The sequence below is a fragment of the Xiphias gladius genome, chromosome 22 (assembly GCF_016859285.1).
Source record: "Xiphias gladius isolate SHS-SW01 ecotype Sanya breed wild chromosome 22, ASM1685928v1, whole genome shotgun sequence".
Taxonomy (NCBI): domain Eukaryota; kingdom Metazoa; phylum Chordata; class Actinopteri; order Istiophoriformes; family Xiphiidae; genus Xiphias; species Xiphias gladius.
Window position 1 is genome coordinate 30271955 of NC_053421.1, and position 18710 is coordinate 30290664.

At 46.3% G+C, this 18710-nt stretch overlaps 2 protein-coding genes and 1 long non-coding RNA gene across 6 annotated transcripts; 2 read left to right on the plus strand and 1 right to left on the minus strand.

Annotated features, from left to right (window-relative positions):
- The first annotated feature begins 1185 nt into the window (after positions 1-1185).
- Positions 1186-6018, plus strand: LOC120783672 (thioredoxin-interacting protein-like). 2 transcript variants are annotated; one of them, XM_040116797.1, is made up of 7 exons: positions 1462-1729; positions 2466-2541; positions 2639-2786; positions 3474-3686; positions 3774-3920; positions 4785-5117; positions 5716-6018. In XM_040116797.1, the coding sequence occupies exons 1-7, from the start codon at positions 1462-1464 to the stop codon at positions 5761-5763; spliced, it is 1233 nt and encodes a 410-aa protein (XP_039972731.1). In that variant the 3' UTR covers positions 5764-6018. The 2 variants fall into 2 exon arrangements, with proteins under 2 accessions (XP_039972730.1, XP_039972731.1); XM_040116796.1 differs by having other exon boundaries at positions 1186-1729; positions 4785-6018.
- A 5031-nt stretch (positions 6019-11049) lies between these two features.
- Positions 11050-18133, plus strand: LOC120784611. Of its 2 annotated transcripts, none has more exons than XR_005706466.1 (3): positions 11050-11146; positions 17610-17780; positions 18043-18133. It is a non-coding gene; the product is annotated as an uncharacterized LOC120784611 (long non-coding RNA). The 2 variants fall into 2 exon arrangements; XR_005706467.1 differs by lacking the exon at positions 11050-11146 and adding an exon at positions 17115-17502.
- On the minus strand, positions 11538-17748 carry polr3glb (RNA polymerase III subunit GL b). 2 transcript variants are annotated; one of them, XM_040118550.1, is made up of 7 exons: positions 17608-17748; positions 16943-17072; positions 16524-16592; positions 13432-13488; positions 13018-13112; positions 12657-12776; positions 11538-12392 (listed from the first exon to the last, which is right to left on the minus strand). In XM_040118550.1, exons 1-7 carry the CDS (start codon positions 17719-17721, stop codon positions 12306-12308), a joined length of 672 nt encoding a protein of 223 aa, XP_039974484.1. In that variant the 5' UTR covers positions 17722-17748; the 3' UTR covers positions 11538-12305. The 2 variants fall into 2 exon arrangements, 1 of the variants encoding a protein (XP_039974484.1); XR_005706465.1 differs by having other exon boundaries at positions 12307-12421; positions 12657-13112.
- Positions 18134-18710: the final 577 nt, after the last annotated feature.

Below are 18710 nucleotides of genomic sequence, written 5' to 3' on the forward strand. Positions count from 1 at the left end.
AACTGACGTCAAATCGCTTCGAATATTTTCCTTACTGACGCAAAAATACATCTGCCAGTGATTTTCTTAACTCTTCACGTGACCCCAGCGATGAAATGAATCTACGTCAAACCCATTTTAAGTTTGAAGTTCTTCCGTAAAAATACTGATTCTCCAGTTCAGGGAAAGCGTAACTACGACCACGGAGATTAAGTTAATCTGCACCCGCTCGCCAGTTTATTAGGTACACCTCGGTAAAACCGTGCTCCGAGTGTTTTGTCAACCTCAATTCATATAAGTGGGACGGACGAAATATTAGGAACACCTCTCGGCGTAACCCAGCGCGGTTCGGCGGCAGCACAAACGACAGCCTCGAAAACGACCGTCGCAATAACTCGACATCCTCTTCCACAGATTCAATCAAATCGGAACATTAGAATCCTCAGGAAGGAGGATTTACTGCAGGCCTGATCTGCTGCATGAGCGTCATCCAGGTGTACTCCGGTATCGTCTGATCAGGTATCTGACAAAGAGGGTCTACTGCTGTCATCCATGCCATCACACGGCAGTGACGTTGGAATGAATAGAATTCAACTGCTGGTATCCAGCGGGTTTGGGACGGGCGCTGCAGCGGCGTTTTGAAAGCTCCGGGACACCTGGTAATGGCAGATGGAGTTGGGACTGCACGGTGGTTTAGGCGCTAGCCAGGCTGACGCGATGAGTAACACCTAGCGGCTACCTGAACGGTGCGCTACATTTTGGGGCCCCAGGGGATCACGGGGCCCCGGCGTCTGTTGGACCACAGAGACAAGTAGAACCACAGGGAGATTCATACTGTGGATTTAAATCACGGGCCGTGCTGGACCGCTCGGGGTCCGACTCTGGTTCTAGTCCTAGTCCTAGTCCTAGTCCCGGGCCTGGTAGAGTTCTTCTCCTGTGACGGACTTCAACGGCGTCCGGCTGATGCCGTATTGTGACAGTAGATCCGTTTCTATTCTGTCTCTCATGACTCTACCGTTCAAACGCTGTCATCTATGGCCCGCCAGCCACAGGCCCCGCCCCCCCCCCCCCACGAAGTGTCCACGCGTCCTGTCTGAGCTCTGATTGGTCACATCCGACCAAACAGCCCGGGCTGTCCAATCGGAGAGCTCCATTCGCCGACGGGGGCTGCGTGTCCACACTCGGAGTACGTGGTGGCCAGTAAGACGGTAACGGGACACCGGGACATCCCTGCCCCCTCCTGCGGTATAAAGCTGACCGCGCACCGTCAACCGGCTCAGAATCACTGAGAGCGACGGTTTCTCTTTATTTGATTTTCTTTCTTCTTCACTCGAGTTTTATCATTTTTCACTACGTGACACGCTCGAACGCTTTAATCAACCTTCTATTATTTTCCTTCATTGTCATTTACTTTTGCTCCATTTTACTTTTTTTACTTTCACATTTGAGTCCTCGCCGTCGCTGTCAGCGTGTCGGTCCGTCATGGTCCTGTCTTCGGCCAACAAGATGATAGACTTCCGGCTGGTCTTCTCGGACCCCGGCAGGTCCTTCTACAGCAGCGGGGACAAACTGTCCGGCTCGGTGCAGCTGGAGGCGGCTCAGCCCTGCAGAGTGACCGGCCTCAGGGTCACCGCCGCCGGCTGCGCCCGCGTGGATCACCGCGGCGGGAAGAACCGCAAGAGCCGCAGCCAGGAGGTGGAGTACCTGAAGTACGAGGAGGAGCTGCGGCTGGAGGAGCAGCTCGCTAGAGGTAACGGCGGAGTCCGCTTCAGTCCGAGACACCGGAGACGCGCTCGTTCACGGCCTGTTAAATAACGGACGACGCGTGCTCCCGTGTTTGGACCCGAGACCTGTCGTATGCTACGCGAAGTTTTGACGCACGTGGAGTCACACCTGTAGCTCTGATAGAAACCGGTTCGATAAACAGCGAAACGCGGGTCCTGCCCATAGTTCACCCGGTGACGTGTCCAGGTGAACATCGTGGTTCAGGTGGGTTTTTGGTTGCAACATGTTTGACGGTTAAAGTGGCAAAGATGACCTGATGAGCTCGAGTCACCTTTGCCACTTTAACCTGCTTCAAACCGACCTCTTTCAAGAACTTGCCACAAAAAGGAGAAATTTCTTGACACAAACCGATATCTGTAACCATGTAGAATAAAATCAGTGAACGGGATCATCCGAGGGGTCTGGGTCTTGGTTCTGGTTTTTAAAGTAGTCACGGAAAATGGAAAAACCCGGAGCCCATCTGAAGCCCGTGGTCGCACGGTCGCCGGGGTTCTGCTGTGGCTGCGTGTTTACAGGGAAGTGGAAAAGGGGACGTTAATGACGGGATGTTTCAACGGGTTGGGTCTGACGTTGAACTAGAACCGAGCGTCTCGCTCCGAAACCGGACACCGGTCGCGTACCGCACGCGCGGAGGTGAACCTCAGCCTCGGTGCTGCCGCCTTGCTCGTGAACCGTCTCTACCCTCTGTGTTTTGTCCTCAGACTCGGACGGCTGCTTCCTGGTGCGGCCCGGTAAAGCCTACAGCTTCCAGTTCGGCTTCGAGCTGCCGGCCCCGGGGTGAGAGTCTGCCGTTGATGAGAGTGGATCTGACAGCTGCTGTGTGTTCGATCGCAGGAGCTGACCGTCTGTCCTGTTTCCTCTGGTCTGTCCTCAGGCGTCTGGTGTCGTCCTATAAGGGAAAGTTCGGTTATGTCCGGTATTACGCCCGGGCGGTGCTGGACAGGGCTTCCCAGCGTGCTTTGCAGTGTGACAGGGAGTTTGAGGTGGAGGAGCCGCTGGACGTCAACCGGCCCGACCTGCTGGTATGAAAAGACCTAACTCAAAGACTTTGACGCCCGAACAGTGAGTCAGTAACCGAAGGAAGATCCTGCGGTTCTTTTGAGTCGTCCTCAGCTTTTAGGTTTGCTTCCTTCGGGCAGCTCGTCAGTTTGGCTTTGATTTCTTAGAATCCGGAGACGTACAGAGACTCGAAACCACTTTATTTGTTCCTGGCAGCTCCGCGGTGAAGCAACGGGGTTTGTAAAATGGTCTTTGAGGATCTCAACTTAATAACTTAGAGAGTTCGACGATGTTCTCGCGCCACCGTAGATATTAGCATCCGGAGCTACCGAAAGGATCAGTCGATTAACGGGTTCGTTGATTGACGGAAAAATAATCGGCGACGATCTTGACCGTTTTGACAAAATGATCTCAAGGGCCCGCGTCCTGCCCCTTTCTAACCATTTTGGGCTCTTCATCGGCGAGTGGAAGGTTATGCGACGAGGTCGGGGTGTTTGACCAAACGGTTGAGATCTATGTAAAGTGACGACGTGTTGGGGACGACCGCAGGGGCTTTAAAAAGACCAAAAAAGACGTAAATCGGACGAGAATCGATCTACAATCTCTGTAAGTTGATTTTCACAGACACCCAGTGACCTCCGCGGCTGCCTGGGATAAAAGAAAAGTGAAACCTCACAGACCTCTCACCAGGTGAATCTGTCCTCCTCCAGGCTCCGGCTTCCGCCTCCAAACAGAAGAAGGTCACCTGCATGTTCATACCTGATGGTCAGGTGTCCATCAGTGCTCGGATCGACAGGAAGGGATTCTGTGAGGGAGAAGACATCAGCATCAACGCCAAGTTCGAGAACACGTGTTCACGCATCGTAGTGCCAAAGGCCGCCATTATCGCCAAACACTCGTACCTCGCCGATGGACGCAGCAAGGTGACGCGCCTCCGCCCTCGGAAAACAACACTTCTCCGGGGTCGTCAGAAGAGGTCTGATCTAATTTCTGTGTGTTGTTCCGTTCAGGTGTTGCGTCAGAAACTGTCGGCGGTTCGAGGTAACCACATTATCTCTGGGATGTGCGACATGTGGCAGGGGAAGACCATCAGGGTCCCCAAACTGAAGCCGTCGCTGCTAGGCTGTGACATCATCCAGGTGGATTACGCTCTCATGGTGAGTCCCGCCCGATGACATGGCAGCCCTGTCAGGACAGACCGATACCCGAGGTCTAAATGGACCGACGGAAAACCGAGGATCCTTAGGGCCCACCTATGGCTTCTCGGGTATTTAACCCGTTGACACGAGATCTGCAGAAACACAACAGGACCCGATCACACCTAATTAGGCTCGCTATAGCTCGGACCTGGACTGACTCGGGTCCAGACTTAGGTCCTGGCTCGGGTCTAGATGCAGAAAGCTGATTGAGATTTTCCAGACGTTAACCTCTTCTCTTCAGATCCAAAAGAGAGAGATGAAATTAGCTGAGATAAGATTAGATAAAGCAAATTAAGTCCAAACTGATGAGATAAAATCAGATGATATAATATGAATTATGAGAAAATAAGATGTGATCATATAAGAAAAGCTGTTAAAGACACATTGAGATGAGGAAGGTTGAGAGAAGAGAACTTAACCTTGTGTATCGGCTGATGACAGTACAAGATAAAACTTGACCAGATAAAGTTATATAAACTCAGTGAGACTACATAAGATGATATGAGATTATATGATCTCAAATGGGGAAAAATGAAATAAATTGAAACGAGACTGGCACTAAGAGCACGTACCTCCACCGAGGCCAAATATTGACAGAAATGTCGAGAAATGCCCGATCCCGCAATGTTAAGGAAAACCGGACCCGCCGGCCCATGTCCCATCCACCGCCGGTTATGTTACCTCCTTGGCAGAGGTAATAAAACAAATGAAATAGAATTGTTATATGAACTCAAACTAGATGAGAAAAGATAAGTTGAGATGAGATAAAATGAAAGATGTTCAAATGAGATTAGACATTAACATTCACCCCTCCCCCCACAGCTCTACCTGCACATCCCTGGCAGTGAGAAACTGACCCTGGAGCTGCCACTGGTCATCGGTACAATCCCCTTCAGCGGCGTCGGCAGCAGGACCAGCAGCATGAGCAGCCAGGCCAGGTCCCTCGGCAGCCAGGCCGGGTCCCTGAGCAGCTGGTCCTCCTTCCCCTCAGCCCCGCCCAGCTACAGTAACATCCACAGAGACCTGAGAGCGGACGGCCCTCGCACCCCGCTGCTCCACAACTACGATGGCGGGGAGGACGAGGAGGAGGAGGAGGGGGGCCTCTTCATGAGAGCACCTGAACTGTACTACCCCCCTCCACCCGCTTACAGCGAGGTGAGAGGATCTGATCGGTTTAGTGTCTTCTTCGATTCTGTCCGCATGAAAACAGATACAAAATAGACGAGTTTAAATAAAATGAGATAGTCTGGGGTTGTCCTGAGTCAGGATCATCTGTCCGTCCGCAGTAGAGCTGGAGATGAAACGAGGTAAGATGACATTAACGGAGATCAAATGAAATGAGAGAAGATGCTACGATAGGAGGTGCGATGAGATAAATGAGAAGAAGGTTCAACAAAATGAGGGTTAGATGAAATGATAAAATGAGATAACACCACAAGATATGAGGATAAAGTGAGATTATATCAGATGACATGGAATAAAGTGAGATAAAAGTATGAAGTGAAATAAAGTGAGACAAAATAAGATGGTTAAAGATAAGATTAAATAAAATGAAACAGGATCAGATGCAGTAAGACTAATAATATAAACAATAAAATGAGATTAGTTGAGATGAGATTGAAATCGGATAAAATCAGATAACACAAGGTAAAATTAAATAACATGAGCAGATGAAATGAAGTAAGAGATGAGACAGTCTAGTGTCGTCCACCCTCCAGTTTTGTTTGATGGTCTTCTATCTGGTCGTCTTCAGGTGGATCAGGACACCGTTGACCCTCCTCAGGTTGTTCCGGTGTTCTGAGGACGTCCTCGGGAGGTGCAGAAGGCTCTCAGATGAACGGGCAGAGCAGGATGTCCTGTCCCGCTCCACTGACGGGACTCGTTATCCGGCCCGTCGGTTCAAGACCGAGGCGGCGATGACCCAGCAGTTTTCTGTCAGTGACTCAGCGTGTTTTGGCACTTTGTCGTGTAGTTTTTTGATATTTGCTGTTACTCAGTCAATGTTGCGATTGGTTGTTTTGTATTAGGTAAAGAAAGTTACAGATGTATATATTTTGTAAATTAAAGCAGATGTTTATTTTTTTACTCTGAATAAATCAGTTTGACGACTTTAAATCTTTGTTTTCCTTTTTCAACTTTCCGTCCCGATCTCAGCGTGTGTCGCCGGGGGCTGATGCGCGATTGCAGAACAAATAAAACCAACAACACGCCGAATTTACAGCAGGTACATGTCAGGTACATGGTATCGTTATTAGACACAATACAAACCACTCACCAAAACCCTTTGTCACTGAGCTGCCGACAAAGAAGAACTTCAAAACCGCGGTGAAACCGCCGCAGCATTTAACGTCAGCCATAACGGGCTGAAAGCACCCGAGCGAAATAACCGCCCAGGTGTGAACACGTGTCATCAGGTCATCAAAATGCATCACCGTACCGTCTGTTGATACTTGTAGTTCAGAGTGGGGGGGTGAACCCTTTTAGCTGGAGGGACACCAAACAGCTGATGACGGTAAACAAGAAGAAACAAAACTCTCCTCGTAAACACGGTCAGTGTGTTGAGGAGAAATCATCTGAATGGTGCATTCAGCAAGTTATTCTACCGGAGTTACTTTGAAAATTCGAACTCTGAACATTGTTTTATACAAACGGTCTGATCATCTTGCAACTGTGACACGTGAAACTCCCCAACAGTACACGGCGTAGTTTAAAAGCTGCCAAATCCAACATTACGTACCGGAACGCTCAGACGTCAGTAATAAGAATGGGACGCTTTAACACTGACGCTGGCCATTCTGCATAATCTGCACTTTTACTTTAGATGCTTCAGGACTTTGACTTGTAGCAGAATATTTTTACGCTGTTGTCACGACATTTACTTCAGTAGAGCGTCTGAATGCGTCTCACGCAACTGGACTTCCACAAATGGAGGTTTGGCTCTCTCTATAGAGGTATGTCTCATAGCTAAACAGGAAGTTCAACTACGAGACATTTCCATCACCATGTGTTGTCAGTATAAATGAGAAGTGGGATAAAGGTCAGAGGAGTCTGGCTGTTCGTCTTCTTTGTTTTGACAGATGCACGGACACGTTTAGACTGAATGTCTCTGCGGGGACGACATTTCTTCCATGTTTTCTGATCTCGACAGGTGAATCTTTGCCTCAGGTTTAGCTCGTATTGAATCTGCGTCTTTTTTAGAAAATAAGGACATTTTGTGTGGATAGTTTTATGGAGCGCAAACATTTTTAGAACGTAATGAAACGTAAAGACGTTTTCATAGAGTAATAAATATTTAGAAAATGAGGACATTTTTGCATGCTAATGAGATCTTTGTCAAGTAACGACATTTCTGAAAAGACTTTTTTGTCGAGTGTGGACATTTTTAGAAAGTGTCAACATTAATGACACTTTCAGGAAGGAAAGACATTTTTGAAAAGAGAGTAACATTTTTGTACAGTAACATCTTTTAGAAAATAACAAGTCTTACAAAGTCAGGACACTTTTGACATGTGAGGACATTTCTGGGAAATGAGACATTTTTGGAAAGTAGCAATGAAGTAATGACACCTGCAGAAAATAATATACATTTTTCAAAACTGAGAGCATAACTGTTACGTGTAGACATTTCTTGAGAGAAAGGACTTTTCTAGAAAGTAATGACATTTTCACCATTTTCAAAAGTCTGAACTTTTTTTAAGGTGACGGCGACATTTCAGAAAAGTTTTGGAAGCGGTGACATTGTGGGAAATCTGAAAAAGTCTTTCAGAGGTTTAGCCCCGGCAGGTTCGGGGAAGTCCTCCAGGAATGAAAGTAAGTCAATGCAGTGTCCTAAAAACAAGCGTGTGTGTTGTATAAGCAGCGTAACCCGACTCTCTTGTTTACTGTGACTGCAGCTGTTGGCATCAGAATCTCTACAGTCTGTCCTCTGACGACGACACATCAACACACTGTAAGTACAGACACACACGTTCGTCACATATTGAACATTTACTGTGGGTCACATCGGTTTAAACTGACGATGACAAAGTTCAAACAGCCTGAACCGTGAGGACAGAAACGCATCCCGCAGCTCTGCGCTCATCGTGTTACATTTGGCCTCGATTCCTCTCGCTACCCCCAAACCGCCCTCTTCTTCCTCCACCACCTGCGTGACCGGCAGCCTGCCTCCGCTCTCATTGGTCGGCAGGGTGTCCCAGGCTGCGTGCGATTGGCTGATGCCCGGCGGTCACTCGTTCAGAGAGTGATCGGGTATCTGAGTCGGCGCTGCCGCTCGGAAGTCTCTCTCTAGTTCCACATTTAGAAGCACTGAGCTGCCGCTGACGGTAGATCTGAATCAACTAAACCCGGCAAACGGGGGGGGGGGTCAAAGGTCAACCAGGACCGAGTCCAGCTCCTGCAGGTTCTGGTCTCCGGTTTTGTTTCGTTTACCAGAGCGTTTGCAGTTTGAATTAAACTGCTCCTGCCGCAGCCCCGCGCTCACGTTAACCAGTCACGGTCAACACACCACCAGCCAATCGCAGCACAGCCGACAGTTACCGAGGTGACCCTTAACGAGCGCCTGGCACGTGTTCGGGTCCACCTCAGTCGGAGCGAGCCTTTGTCCCGGTCAGGACCCGAGTCCCCACGGCAGGAAACGAGCTTCCTAGAAAGCGTTTCCGAAATGAAAGTGTAAAGACGGCGGCGTGGCTCGGTCGGACCCTGCGCCAGACCAGAGTGGCTTTCCCGGAAGAATGCGAGACAGGCCCAGGGACAGATGGACCGTTATTTCTGGACTTCCAGCAGCAGCTCTGCTGTAAATAGAGTCCCACGTCCTCCGAGCTACGACGAGTCAGGGGTCGTCTCAAAGTCCTCTCAGCGTCCTCTACAGGCCGCAGAGTCCATTACAACCCGGACCGACGTCCCGATGATCTGTCTGTTCCTAGTCTGAACCAAGTGCGTTTACTCAAGTTAAGACATGTGGTCCTTGTCCTTTACTTGAGTATTTAGCTGCAGCTCAGATGGAGAAATATTGTACTTTTACAAAACATGATGAAAAACGCCGAAGGATTCATTAGTTGACCGACAGAACATGAACCGGTAAAAATGTAAGAACAAAAAACCATTTCATGGTTCCAGCTTCTCAAATGTGATGATTTGCTGCTTTTCTTTTAATCATTTTAATAATTACGTGTTTATGTTTCATGATTTTGAGGTTTGGACAAAATAAACATTGTGGAGGTGTCACTTTGGATTCTGGGTCATTGTGACCACATTTCTCAGTATTTTCTGAAATTTCACAAACCAACAATCCATTGATTAGATCAAGAAAATGATCATCCGTCGCAGCCTGATATAAACTAGTTCAAATGAGCGAAGACGACGGCATCAAAACGCTGCCTTTACGTTACCACGTGAGGAATAACAACCTGACCTCGATCTTGTCCCAGACGTGGTCAGACTGAAGATTCACTTTGGAGTCTGGTTTTATCTTCGCGGTCTCTGGCCGCTGCTGCTGAAAGGTTCGCTGCCCCGCTGAAGGGGCAGGGACGGTGATCCCTGAAATCCACCTGGACTCAGCATTGATGGTCTGATATACCGCATGCACCTGTAGCCAGGTACAGCCCCTCCGCCCCTTGGGACCACTCGGTCGACCGGTCCCCTTGTCGGCAGGAGCTAAGCAAGACACCTCTGAGTTGCTCCACCATGACCCACACGTTTCCCATGATGCTGTTCCTCTCGGGTTCAAGACGATGCTCCCCGTGGGCGCCGGGCTCCTACATCTCAGGGCTGATCCCCTTGTCCAGAGTTCTCTGCGGTCTCGACGCTGTACGACATCCAGGTGGGTTAGTCTGACTCAGGGCAGGACCGGCTGACGAGGGCTGGCGGTGCAGGTGAGGAGGGGGCAGAGCTGGACCTGGGCCAGGAGGCCGTCTCGGGGCTGCGGGACGTTTTCTCCAGCATGAGGAAAAGGCTGATGCTGATGCAGATATTCTACGCTTTCATTCATTTACTTATGGCCTCTTATTTATGTCTGGGTTTTGACTCCATCGTAATCTCCGATCAAAAAATCCCATAATCTAATCTCTCTGTAAAGCACTTTGCCCAACGTTTGCTAACTGGTTAAGTCTCTTCTATAAATAAACTGACTCGACTTATCGTAACTACTGTCAAGTAGTTTTATCTGTACTAATGAACGTATCACGTTGTAATTCTAATCCCATTTTTATGATCTGACTGTGTTTTGTTTGTCAAATCTTCATCTGAAAGGGAGCCACTGCAGTAAAGACAGCAGTCAGATAAACGTACTGCAGTAGGCGTTCACAGTAGCAGAAAGTGGAGATACTGAAGTGGAGTACGAGTACAAGTACAGCACTGTAGTAAACGGACTTGGTTTCTCCTGGATTAGTCAGATAATCCAAATGTACAAATCTCCCTGCAGCTGCTGACTTTGCAGGTGTGCACTTGAGGCGTGAGGAGTGTCGAGGTTTGTCCGAATCCACAGTTTGGGGACTCTCTGGTCTGCTGGCGTGTGCTTCGTGAAAATGTCCTCATCGAAAAAAACTGCCTCGTAATGTTTCAATTTAAGTGTATTTCTGCAGCGACGGAGTCCTTCAGAGCTGCTCTGCACCTGAGGTCCGGTGAGAACTTCAGATGCAGTCTCTCTGTTGGGAGGGAGATATTACCTATATTTATTTTATTTCAGATGTTTTACATTTGAGGATTGGACGACTGAAATGTGATGTTTCTGACGTGTACTTATGTGTACGTTTATATTATTATCGTCATTATTAGTAATATCAGTAGTAGTATTACTGGAGGTCGGTATATCAACGTTCTCTGGAAGCAGACGATGAGACGGTGACCGCTCGTCTCCCCCCCAGTGGACAGGTGTCGAACTGCACCCGTCTGTGTGGATCTGAGTCTCCGTCGGGTTCACCGTCACCTGGACTTTTCTCACCTTATTTCTGTCTGTCAGGATTTATGAACTGCAATAAGGGGAGGTGAGGTCAACCTGTAGCTCAGGTGCGTCGCTGTTTGACCTGCAGGTTTAAATTTAAAGTCGTATTATTAAAAACTACCCAGGTGTCCTGCTGCTTCCATTGTGTCTCATCAGGTGATTTCTAGGTTCTCAAGGCTCGTGTGACCTGAAATCCCCATTCATGTTTTCGTATTTCAGTGTCTGGCGGAGAAACACCCGTCGGCAGGTAAACGGACTTCGGATTTATTCGCTCACCGTGGTGTTTGGTTCCTCGGGCTGATTCTAACCGTCAACACTCTGTGATTACACTGTAAGAGCTTTTTCTTCCACAACTGGACTTGGTAAAATATAAAACAGCTGCACAACTTCACTCACCGACAGTTGCTGGTAACACTTTGTTCTTCAGCTCTGTAATTTCCTAATAGTTTCTTCTTCAGGCTTCTAACCCCAATTACAGTTATTTGACTTTAGGGCTGTGACTAACAATTATTTTTATTACTGATTAAATAATTAAACCTGATAGGAAACATGTCAGAGAACCGAGACAAAGGTCCAGGCCGGTTGTTCCACAGTCTCAGGTGACGTTTTGGTCTCACGTTGTCGTCGTTAAACGAATCTAAACTCTGCTACTGTTTATTATTAACCCGATGGTTCACATTCAAGAGTAAACTTACAAAAGTCATGTTTTAACATTTTACAGAAATGATACTCAACAACATATGCAAACACTTTCTACTTCAGAAATGCAGCACCTGCAGTAATTCTTTTCTGTTGTATTCGGTTTGATTATTTTTTATTTGATTGATTGATTTTGATCGATCGACAGACTGTGCTAAATGATCAGGCCGTTTAACATCTCCGGGCTCTGTGGGAAAACCTCACACAGACAGACAGTGCGAGTCGAGTCCTCCAGCTACAGGCAGTCTGGATCAGTTACTAAATCAGGTTATTACAAACCCATCTTTAACTCCTCGTGTAGCTGCCGTTTGTTTGTCCACCGGCCAAACCGAACGCTCACAGACGTTACTCAGTTTTTTCAGGAACAAACACTTCCGAACGACGATAAAAACGCTGGTACAAAAGCTTAAAAACATTTCAAAGAAGCGGCAGCGGTCCAAAGATACATCAGTGCTGGTTAAACTCCGTCTACCTGAGGATTTCCGCCGAATCCTCTTCACTAATGACACAGTCTCCACGTGGATTTGGTCCGTCTAAAACCGAATGTAAAACAGCTGCTGGACGGTTCGTCTGCAGAGATCAGTACATGAACACAAACCTGATCACACGTCATTATAAACACATAGCTGCAGTAAAAAGTGACAAAACGCTGCAGAATAAAAATGGGATTTGTCCACATAGTGTTCAGTGTGCGTGATGCTGGTGTTTCAGTAAATAGCCTCGTCCATGTTGTCGTCACTGTCTCCTCCGAAGTCCTCTCCGTTATCGAAGTACGACATGATGTAGTCCGTCTCCTGCAGACGAGGAGCAGGGACAGAGAAATCTGAAATTCGTCGGGCGTACTGAGCGTTAATGTGTCGTATCAATCCTCCCGTCTTCCTCCGTGTCAGTTACGGCCACACTGAGCATTGATATCACCGTTTTTTAACTCATTAACAGGTTCATTACAAATTAATGTCTCTCATCTGATTTCCGTCTTACTGATATGTTTTACAGTTTATAACACTAAAAACAAGTTTAACTGATTTTTGTAAAAATCTGTTCTCAGGATTTCTCACCTCCTCAAACTCTTCCTCGTCGTACTCCTCCTCTCCCTCGGCCTCCTCCTCCTCCTGTTTCTTTTTCTCCTCTCCCTCCTCCTCCTCTGAACTCTCCTGCTCCTCCTTCTTTTCCAGAGTCTGACACAGGACAAAGTTAAGGTGGAACGGCAGGTTAAGGGAAATCTGCTGCAGCTGAAACTTTGCCCCAGTTATTTATTGATTATATTCATTCATGAACAGGCTGACGACAGATTGTTCAGTGATGTTTGGAGAAGACGTCTCTGCTTCAGTACAGTGACAGACACACAATGTTAAACGTCCCATGTCTGTGCAGGTGTTTTCCCGGGAGGAGGGAAACTCCACATTCATGTCTATTCACCTCCAGTTTGAGCAGCACCTCCTCTTTTTCTTTCACCCGTTTCTTCTTCTGACCCGACGGAACTCCGTCGGACCGACTGACCGCCACCGAGACGCCTGAGGGAGACAGAGAAACGTTAATCCATCCCTCACCAGAAACACCTGCGAGACACAGCAAAACGAACATCTAAACCCCTGTGACACAGAGAATCATCCGACTCTGATGATGACTCAGCTTCGTACTTTTCCGTCTTATTTCCCAACATTTCCTCAGTCAGACATGAGCGGTCTGCTGGCGAAGTGGGCCAACAAGGAGGACAAGGATGGAGGAAGTCCAGGACTTGACTCGTCTGTCTCTGATAAAGTCTGACAGTGTATTCAGAGTACTGTGTGTATTCAGAGTACTGTGTGTATTCAGAGTACTCAGTGTACTGACCGTCTCTGCGAGGTTTCCTGACGCGGACTCGGAGTTCTCTGGGGAATCTCTTCCAGTCTGAAACCACAACAACACATCAGAAACCAGTACACTACAACGACTGGACTGTGTTAACAGTTGGGTCTTTATTGTTGCACTTTAGAAAAGAAGCCTGTGGCAGAAAAACTTCTCCAAACTAATCCAACGATAAAAATATAGACAATAAAAGTGAAAACAGATAAAACAAATAAAAAAGAACAAGTTACAAACAGAAAAGTCAAAGACAATAAAACAGATGAAACAATGTTTTGTTACTGATATAAATTCATCGCACAAATTGAAAAACAATATTACATACGTGTCTATCACATATTAAATCTATTCATTTATTAGTATCATGGATTAAAAGAACATCACAATAAGTTCATGGCCAACTGCAGCTGCTCACTCACAGTCTGAGTCTCCAACACTTTGTTTCTCCCAGCTGTTTTTTCTTCCAGGTGCTTTGTCTTGCAGCTATTTTATTTCCAGCTGTTTTGTCTTGCAGCTGTTTTTATTCCAGCCGTTCTGTCTTCAAATGGTTTTTTTTCCAGCAGTTTTGTCTTGCAGCTGTTTTTTCTTCCAGCTGTTTTGTCTTGCAGCTGTTTTTTCTTCCAGGTGCTTTGTCTTGCAGCTGTTTTTTTCTTCCAGCAGTTTTGTCTTGCAGCTGTTTTTTCTTCCAGGTGCTTTGTCTTGCAGCTGTTTTTATTCCAGCCGTTCTGTCTTCAAATGGTTTTTTTTCCAGCAGTTTTGTCTTGCAGCTGTTTTTTCTTCCAGCTGTTTTGTCTTGCAGCTGTTTTTTCTTCCAGGTGCTTTGTCTTGCAGCTGTTTTTTTTCCAGCTGTTTTGTCTTGCAGCTGTTTTTTCTTCCAGGTGCTTTGTCTTGCAGCTGTTTTTTCTTCCAGGTGCTTTGTCTTGCAGCTGTTTTTATTTCCAGCTGTTTTGTCTTGCAGCTGTTTTTATTCCAACCGTTCTGTCTTCAAATGTTTTTTCTTCCAGCTGTTTTGTCTTGCAGCTGTTTTTTCTTCCAGGTGCTTTGTCTTGCAGCTATTTTATTTCCAGCTGTTTTGTCTTGCAGCTGTTTTTTTTCTTCCAGGTGCTTTGTCTTGCAGCTATTTTATTTCCAGCTGTTTTGTCTTGCAGCTGTTTTTTCTTCCAGCTGTTCTATCTTGGAGCTGTTTTGTCTTGCAGCTGTTTTTTTCTTCCAGCTGTTTTGTCTTGCAGCTGTTTTTTCTTCCAGGTGCTTTGTCTTGCAGCTATTTTATTTCCAGCTGTTTTGTCTTGCAGCTGTTTTTATTCCAGCTGGTTTGTCTTGCAGCTGTTTTGTCTTGCAGCTGTTTTTTCTTCCAGCTGTTTTGTCTTGCAGCTGTTTTTTCTTCCAGCTGTTTTGTCTTGCAGCTGTTTTTTCTTCCAGCTGTTTTGTCTTGCAGCTGTTTTTTCTTCCAGGTGCTTTGTCTTTCAGCTGTTTTTTTTCCAGCCGTTCTGTCGTCAAATGTTTTTTTTTCCAGCTGTTTTGTCTTGCAGCTGTTTTGTCTTGCAGCTGTTTTTATTCCAGCAGTTTTGTCTTGCAGCTGTTTTTTTTTCCAGCTGTTTTGTCTTGCAGCTGTTTTTTCTTCCAGGTGCTTTGTCTTGCAGCTGTTTTTTTTTCCAGCTGTTTTGTCTTGCAGCTGTTTTTTCTTCCAGGTGCTTTGTCTTGCAGCTATTTTATTTCCAGCTGTTTTGTCTTGCAGCTGTTTTTCTTCCAGCTGTTCTATCTTGGAGCTGTATTGTCTTGCAGCTGTTTTTTCTTTCTGCTGTTCTGTCTGCAAACTGTTTTTCTTCCAGCAGTTTTGTCCTGCAGCTGTTTTTTCTTCCAGGTGCTTTGTCTTGCAGCTGTTTTTTTTTCCAGCTGTTTTGTCTTGCAGCTGTTTTTTTCTTCCAGCTGTTTTGTCTTCCAGGTGTTTTGTCTTCCTGCTGTTTTTTTCCAGCTGTAATTTCTTGCAGCTATTTTCCAGTGTTAACCTTTGATCCTCTTAGATTCGGTTCTCAGAAAACGCTTTCAGTCAAATTACAGGTGAGGCAGAACTTTATTTATACAGCTCCTCTCCGGAGCAGCAACATCACAAAATGCTTCACAGATGAGATCAAGACAAAGACACATACAGACATAAAGCATTAAAAAAAAAAACAATGAATAGAAAAATTACACAACAACAAGACTGCACAAGCTGCTTTTTAAAGGTTCCACAGTGTCCACAGATTTTAAATCCCATGGGTGAGGGTTCCAAAGTTTAGGAGCCACAACCTCAAAAGCTCAGTCTCCTTTAGTTTTAAGCCTCCTTCTAGGAACAACCAGCAAACCCTGATCAGAAGACCACGGAGGCCTGCTGGTAACACAGGTCTGCAGTAGATCTTTAAGGTAGACAGGCCTGACCATGTAGAGCTCTATAGGTGATCACAAGGACTGTGAACTGGATTCTGAATTTGATGGGGGGCCAGTGAAGAGCAATTAGAATTGGTATTACATGAGACCTTTTGGAGGACCTGGTCAACAGTTTAGCAGCAGCATTTTGGACAACTTGTAAAAGATTCCGGGGATGTTTTGATAAGGCAGGTGAGAAGAAAGTTGCAATAGTCTAGACGGGACGATATAAAGGTCCGGATTAACATTTCCGTCTCTGCTTGAGACGCAATGGGCCTGAGCTTTGCAATGTTTCTCGGCTGGAAAAAAAGAAGAGCGAATCAGAGACTTAACATGTTGGTCCAGAGATTTTTTATGGAAGATTTAACCAACAAACTGAGAGTTTTTTCAGCATTTAGCTGTAAAAAGGTAGTGTTTATTAGCGTTTAGGTGAAGAACCAAACGTCCTAGAGATGTCATGTCCTGTTTATCTGCTCTGACACTTCGCACGCCGTCTCTCGCTCACAGTCATAGCGTTACTGGAGGACAGACCCACGGTGTCCTCCACCGCTCAGGGACTGGACAGAAAAATGGGCTTTTAGCTGCAGTAACTGAACTGTCCCTCTTAAAGGACCAATCGATGGATCGATAAATATCAGATATGTGTCGATCAGAGTGATGTCAGAGAGTCTCACCTGGAGTCCAGTCCAGAAGACTGTCTGTCTGCTCGCTGCTGTGATATTTATCCGAGTACCTCTCCACATCTGTACAGGAAACACAGAGCCAAGACCTTCACAGTTAAACTAATGTATAGGAGAAGTGAAGTCAGCTGATCCAGGACCTGCTGATTGTTGTTTATGTTTCATCATGTTATATCATGTTTATTTATGAGTCAGAGAAAAGTGATTGATTTGATTGGAAATTAAACTATTGCTTATTGATGTGATGTGTTGTTCTGTGTGTGTTTATCTGTGAGCTTTTGTGAGGACCAATTTTAGTTTTACACCATCGTACTGAGGACATTTCTGCGTCGTGAGGACGTTTTGTCCGGTCCTCACACCTTCAACAGGCGGTTTGAGGGAAAGACAAACGTGTGTGTACTGTAACCTCCGACCTCTGTGTGCAGCGGCGGGTTGGATGAAGCAGGGCAGACTCCTCATGGCTCCTCTGAATTCCTGTTTGAGAGCTAACAGATACTCCGCCTCCTCCCCACCTGCCAGTGGGAGGGGCTTCTGCTCCATCACCTGGACAACAACACATACACAGAGTCGACAACAATTACCAGAATGCACTGCTGTCAGAAACATCCAATCATCCAATGACAGTCTGTCTGTTTCCATTCAGTCAAATTTTCTCTATTAACAGCTGCTTTATCAGCTGTGATCCGCTCCTGTTCTCAGTGTAGCCGTGGATGTTCAGACAACTGTCACTGGGTCAATGTGATACTGAAGGAAACTTAAAAACAGGAAGATTCTGAATGAAGTTCTGCAGCCTCTTTTTCCTCTTGTTCCTAAATGGATTTCTGGAGATTTATTCTGGAGGGACATCAGAGATAATAATGTCCTCGGGAAGTGGACGTCACACTGAATCATATCAACATGTGTTTCATGTTTGTGAGTTCAGAGAAGGACTCAGGACTGAGAAGAGTTACATGTCTGCCTTCCTGACTTCTAGGTTAAAATTACTCAAGTGTTTACATGAGACCAACATGTTAAATTTCCAGAACAGTTCTGTAAAGAGTTTCAGGTCTGAACGGGATCCGGTCTTTGTGTGTCTTACAGGGAACGGAGGTGTAGGCTGCTGCATGGATGGAGGTAAACTGTCTCCTCTGTTGATGCCGACAGCATCCACACTGAAACTCATCGTCCTCCGACCACGACCACGACCCGCCATCACTGCTGCTCCTCAGACCAGATCACACCAGGACAGACTGGATCTGCAGCTGGTTGGAGGTGAGTCTCAATCCTGACAGTACAAACAGAATAGAATAAAACTTCATTTATATATTTATTTTATTTTTATTTATATATATACACTCTCCAGCTGGTCTCTACCACAGCTGCTGACGTTGCTGCTGTAGCAGAGCCAGTTAGAGCTACTGACTCCCTCTGCTAACAGCTGTTAGCATCTGCTAGCTGTGTTAGAAGCTGCAGTGCAGTTAGCATGTTTAGCGGTCGTGTTTCACCTTCAGTCCGTGTTTCTGTTTTCCTGCAGATAAACCAGTTTCATCTCCACATCAGAGGGACACAGAATTATCTCCTCGCCTGGGCATCCTCTAACAATAAAAAATCTTTGTTTACTTCCATCTCCACGCCATCTTGTTCTTCCTCTTCTTCTTCTTCTTCTTCTTCTTTTTGTTTTTTTGTTTTTGTTTCCTTCTTCTTCTTCTGCTTCTGTATTGTTTAGTTTCTTGCCGCCACCGCCACCTGTTTTCCGGAAACGCTGTTACACGAGTATTTTTACGGTTCTAAGCCCGATTGTCTAGAACCTTAGACTGGGAGGACTAGAAGGGCATTGGTGGAACCTTTTGTGTTCTCGAAAGAAATACGAGCCCCATTGGCCAGATGGTGGCGCTGTAATTCAGGCTCTGGAAGGACCACGCTCCTCACACCGTAAGTACGATTCACCTGGAGTTTGACACACAAGTCCAGCTCAGTGTGCGCCACAAAAAATCCTTCGGACCTTACATGATGGATTTTTCGCCATTTTTAAATTTTTGTAAAATCCTTTTTTGACATCTCCTCCTCAACCATAGGTCCGATTGCTACCACATTTTCTGTAGATCGTCATTTCACCAAGTTTATCAAAAGTTGTAAAAACTTGTCGATATTTGATTTAGTTTTTCATGATATTGACCGATAAACTTCACAAGGGGCGGGGAG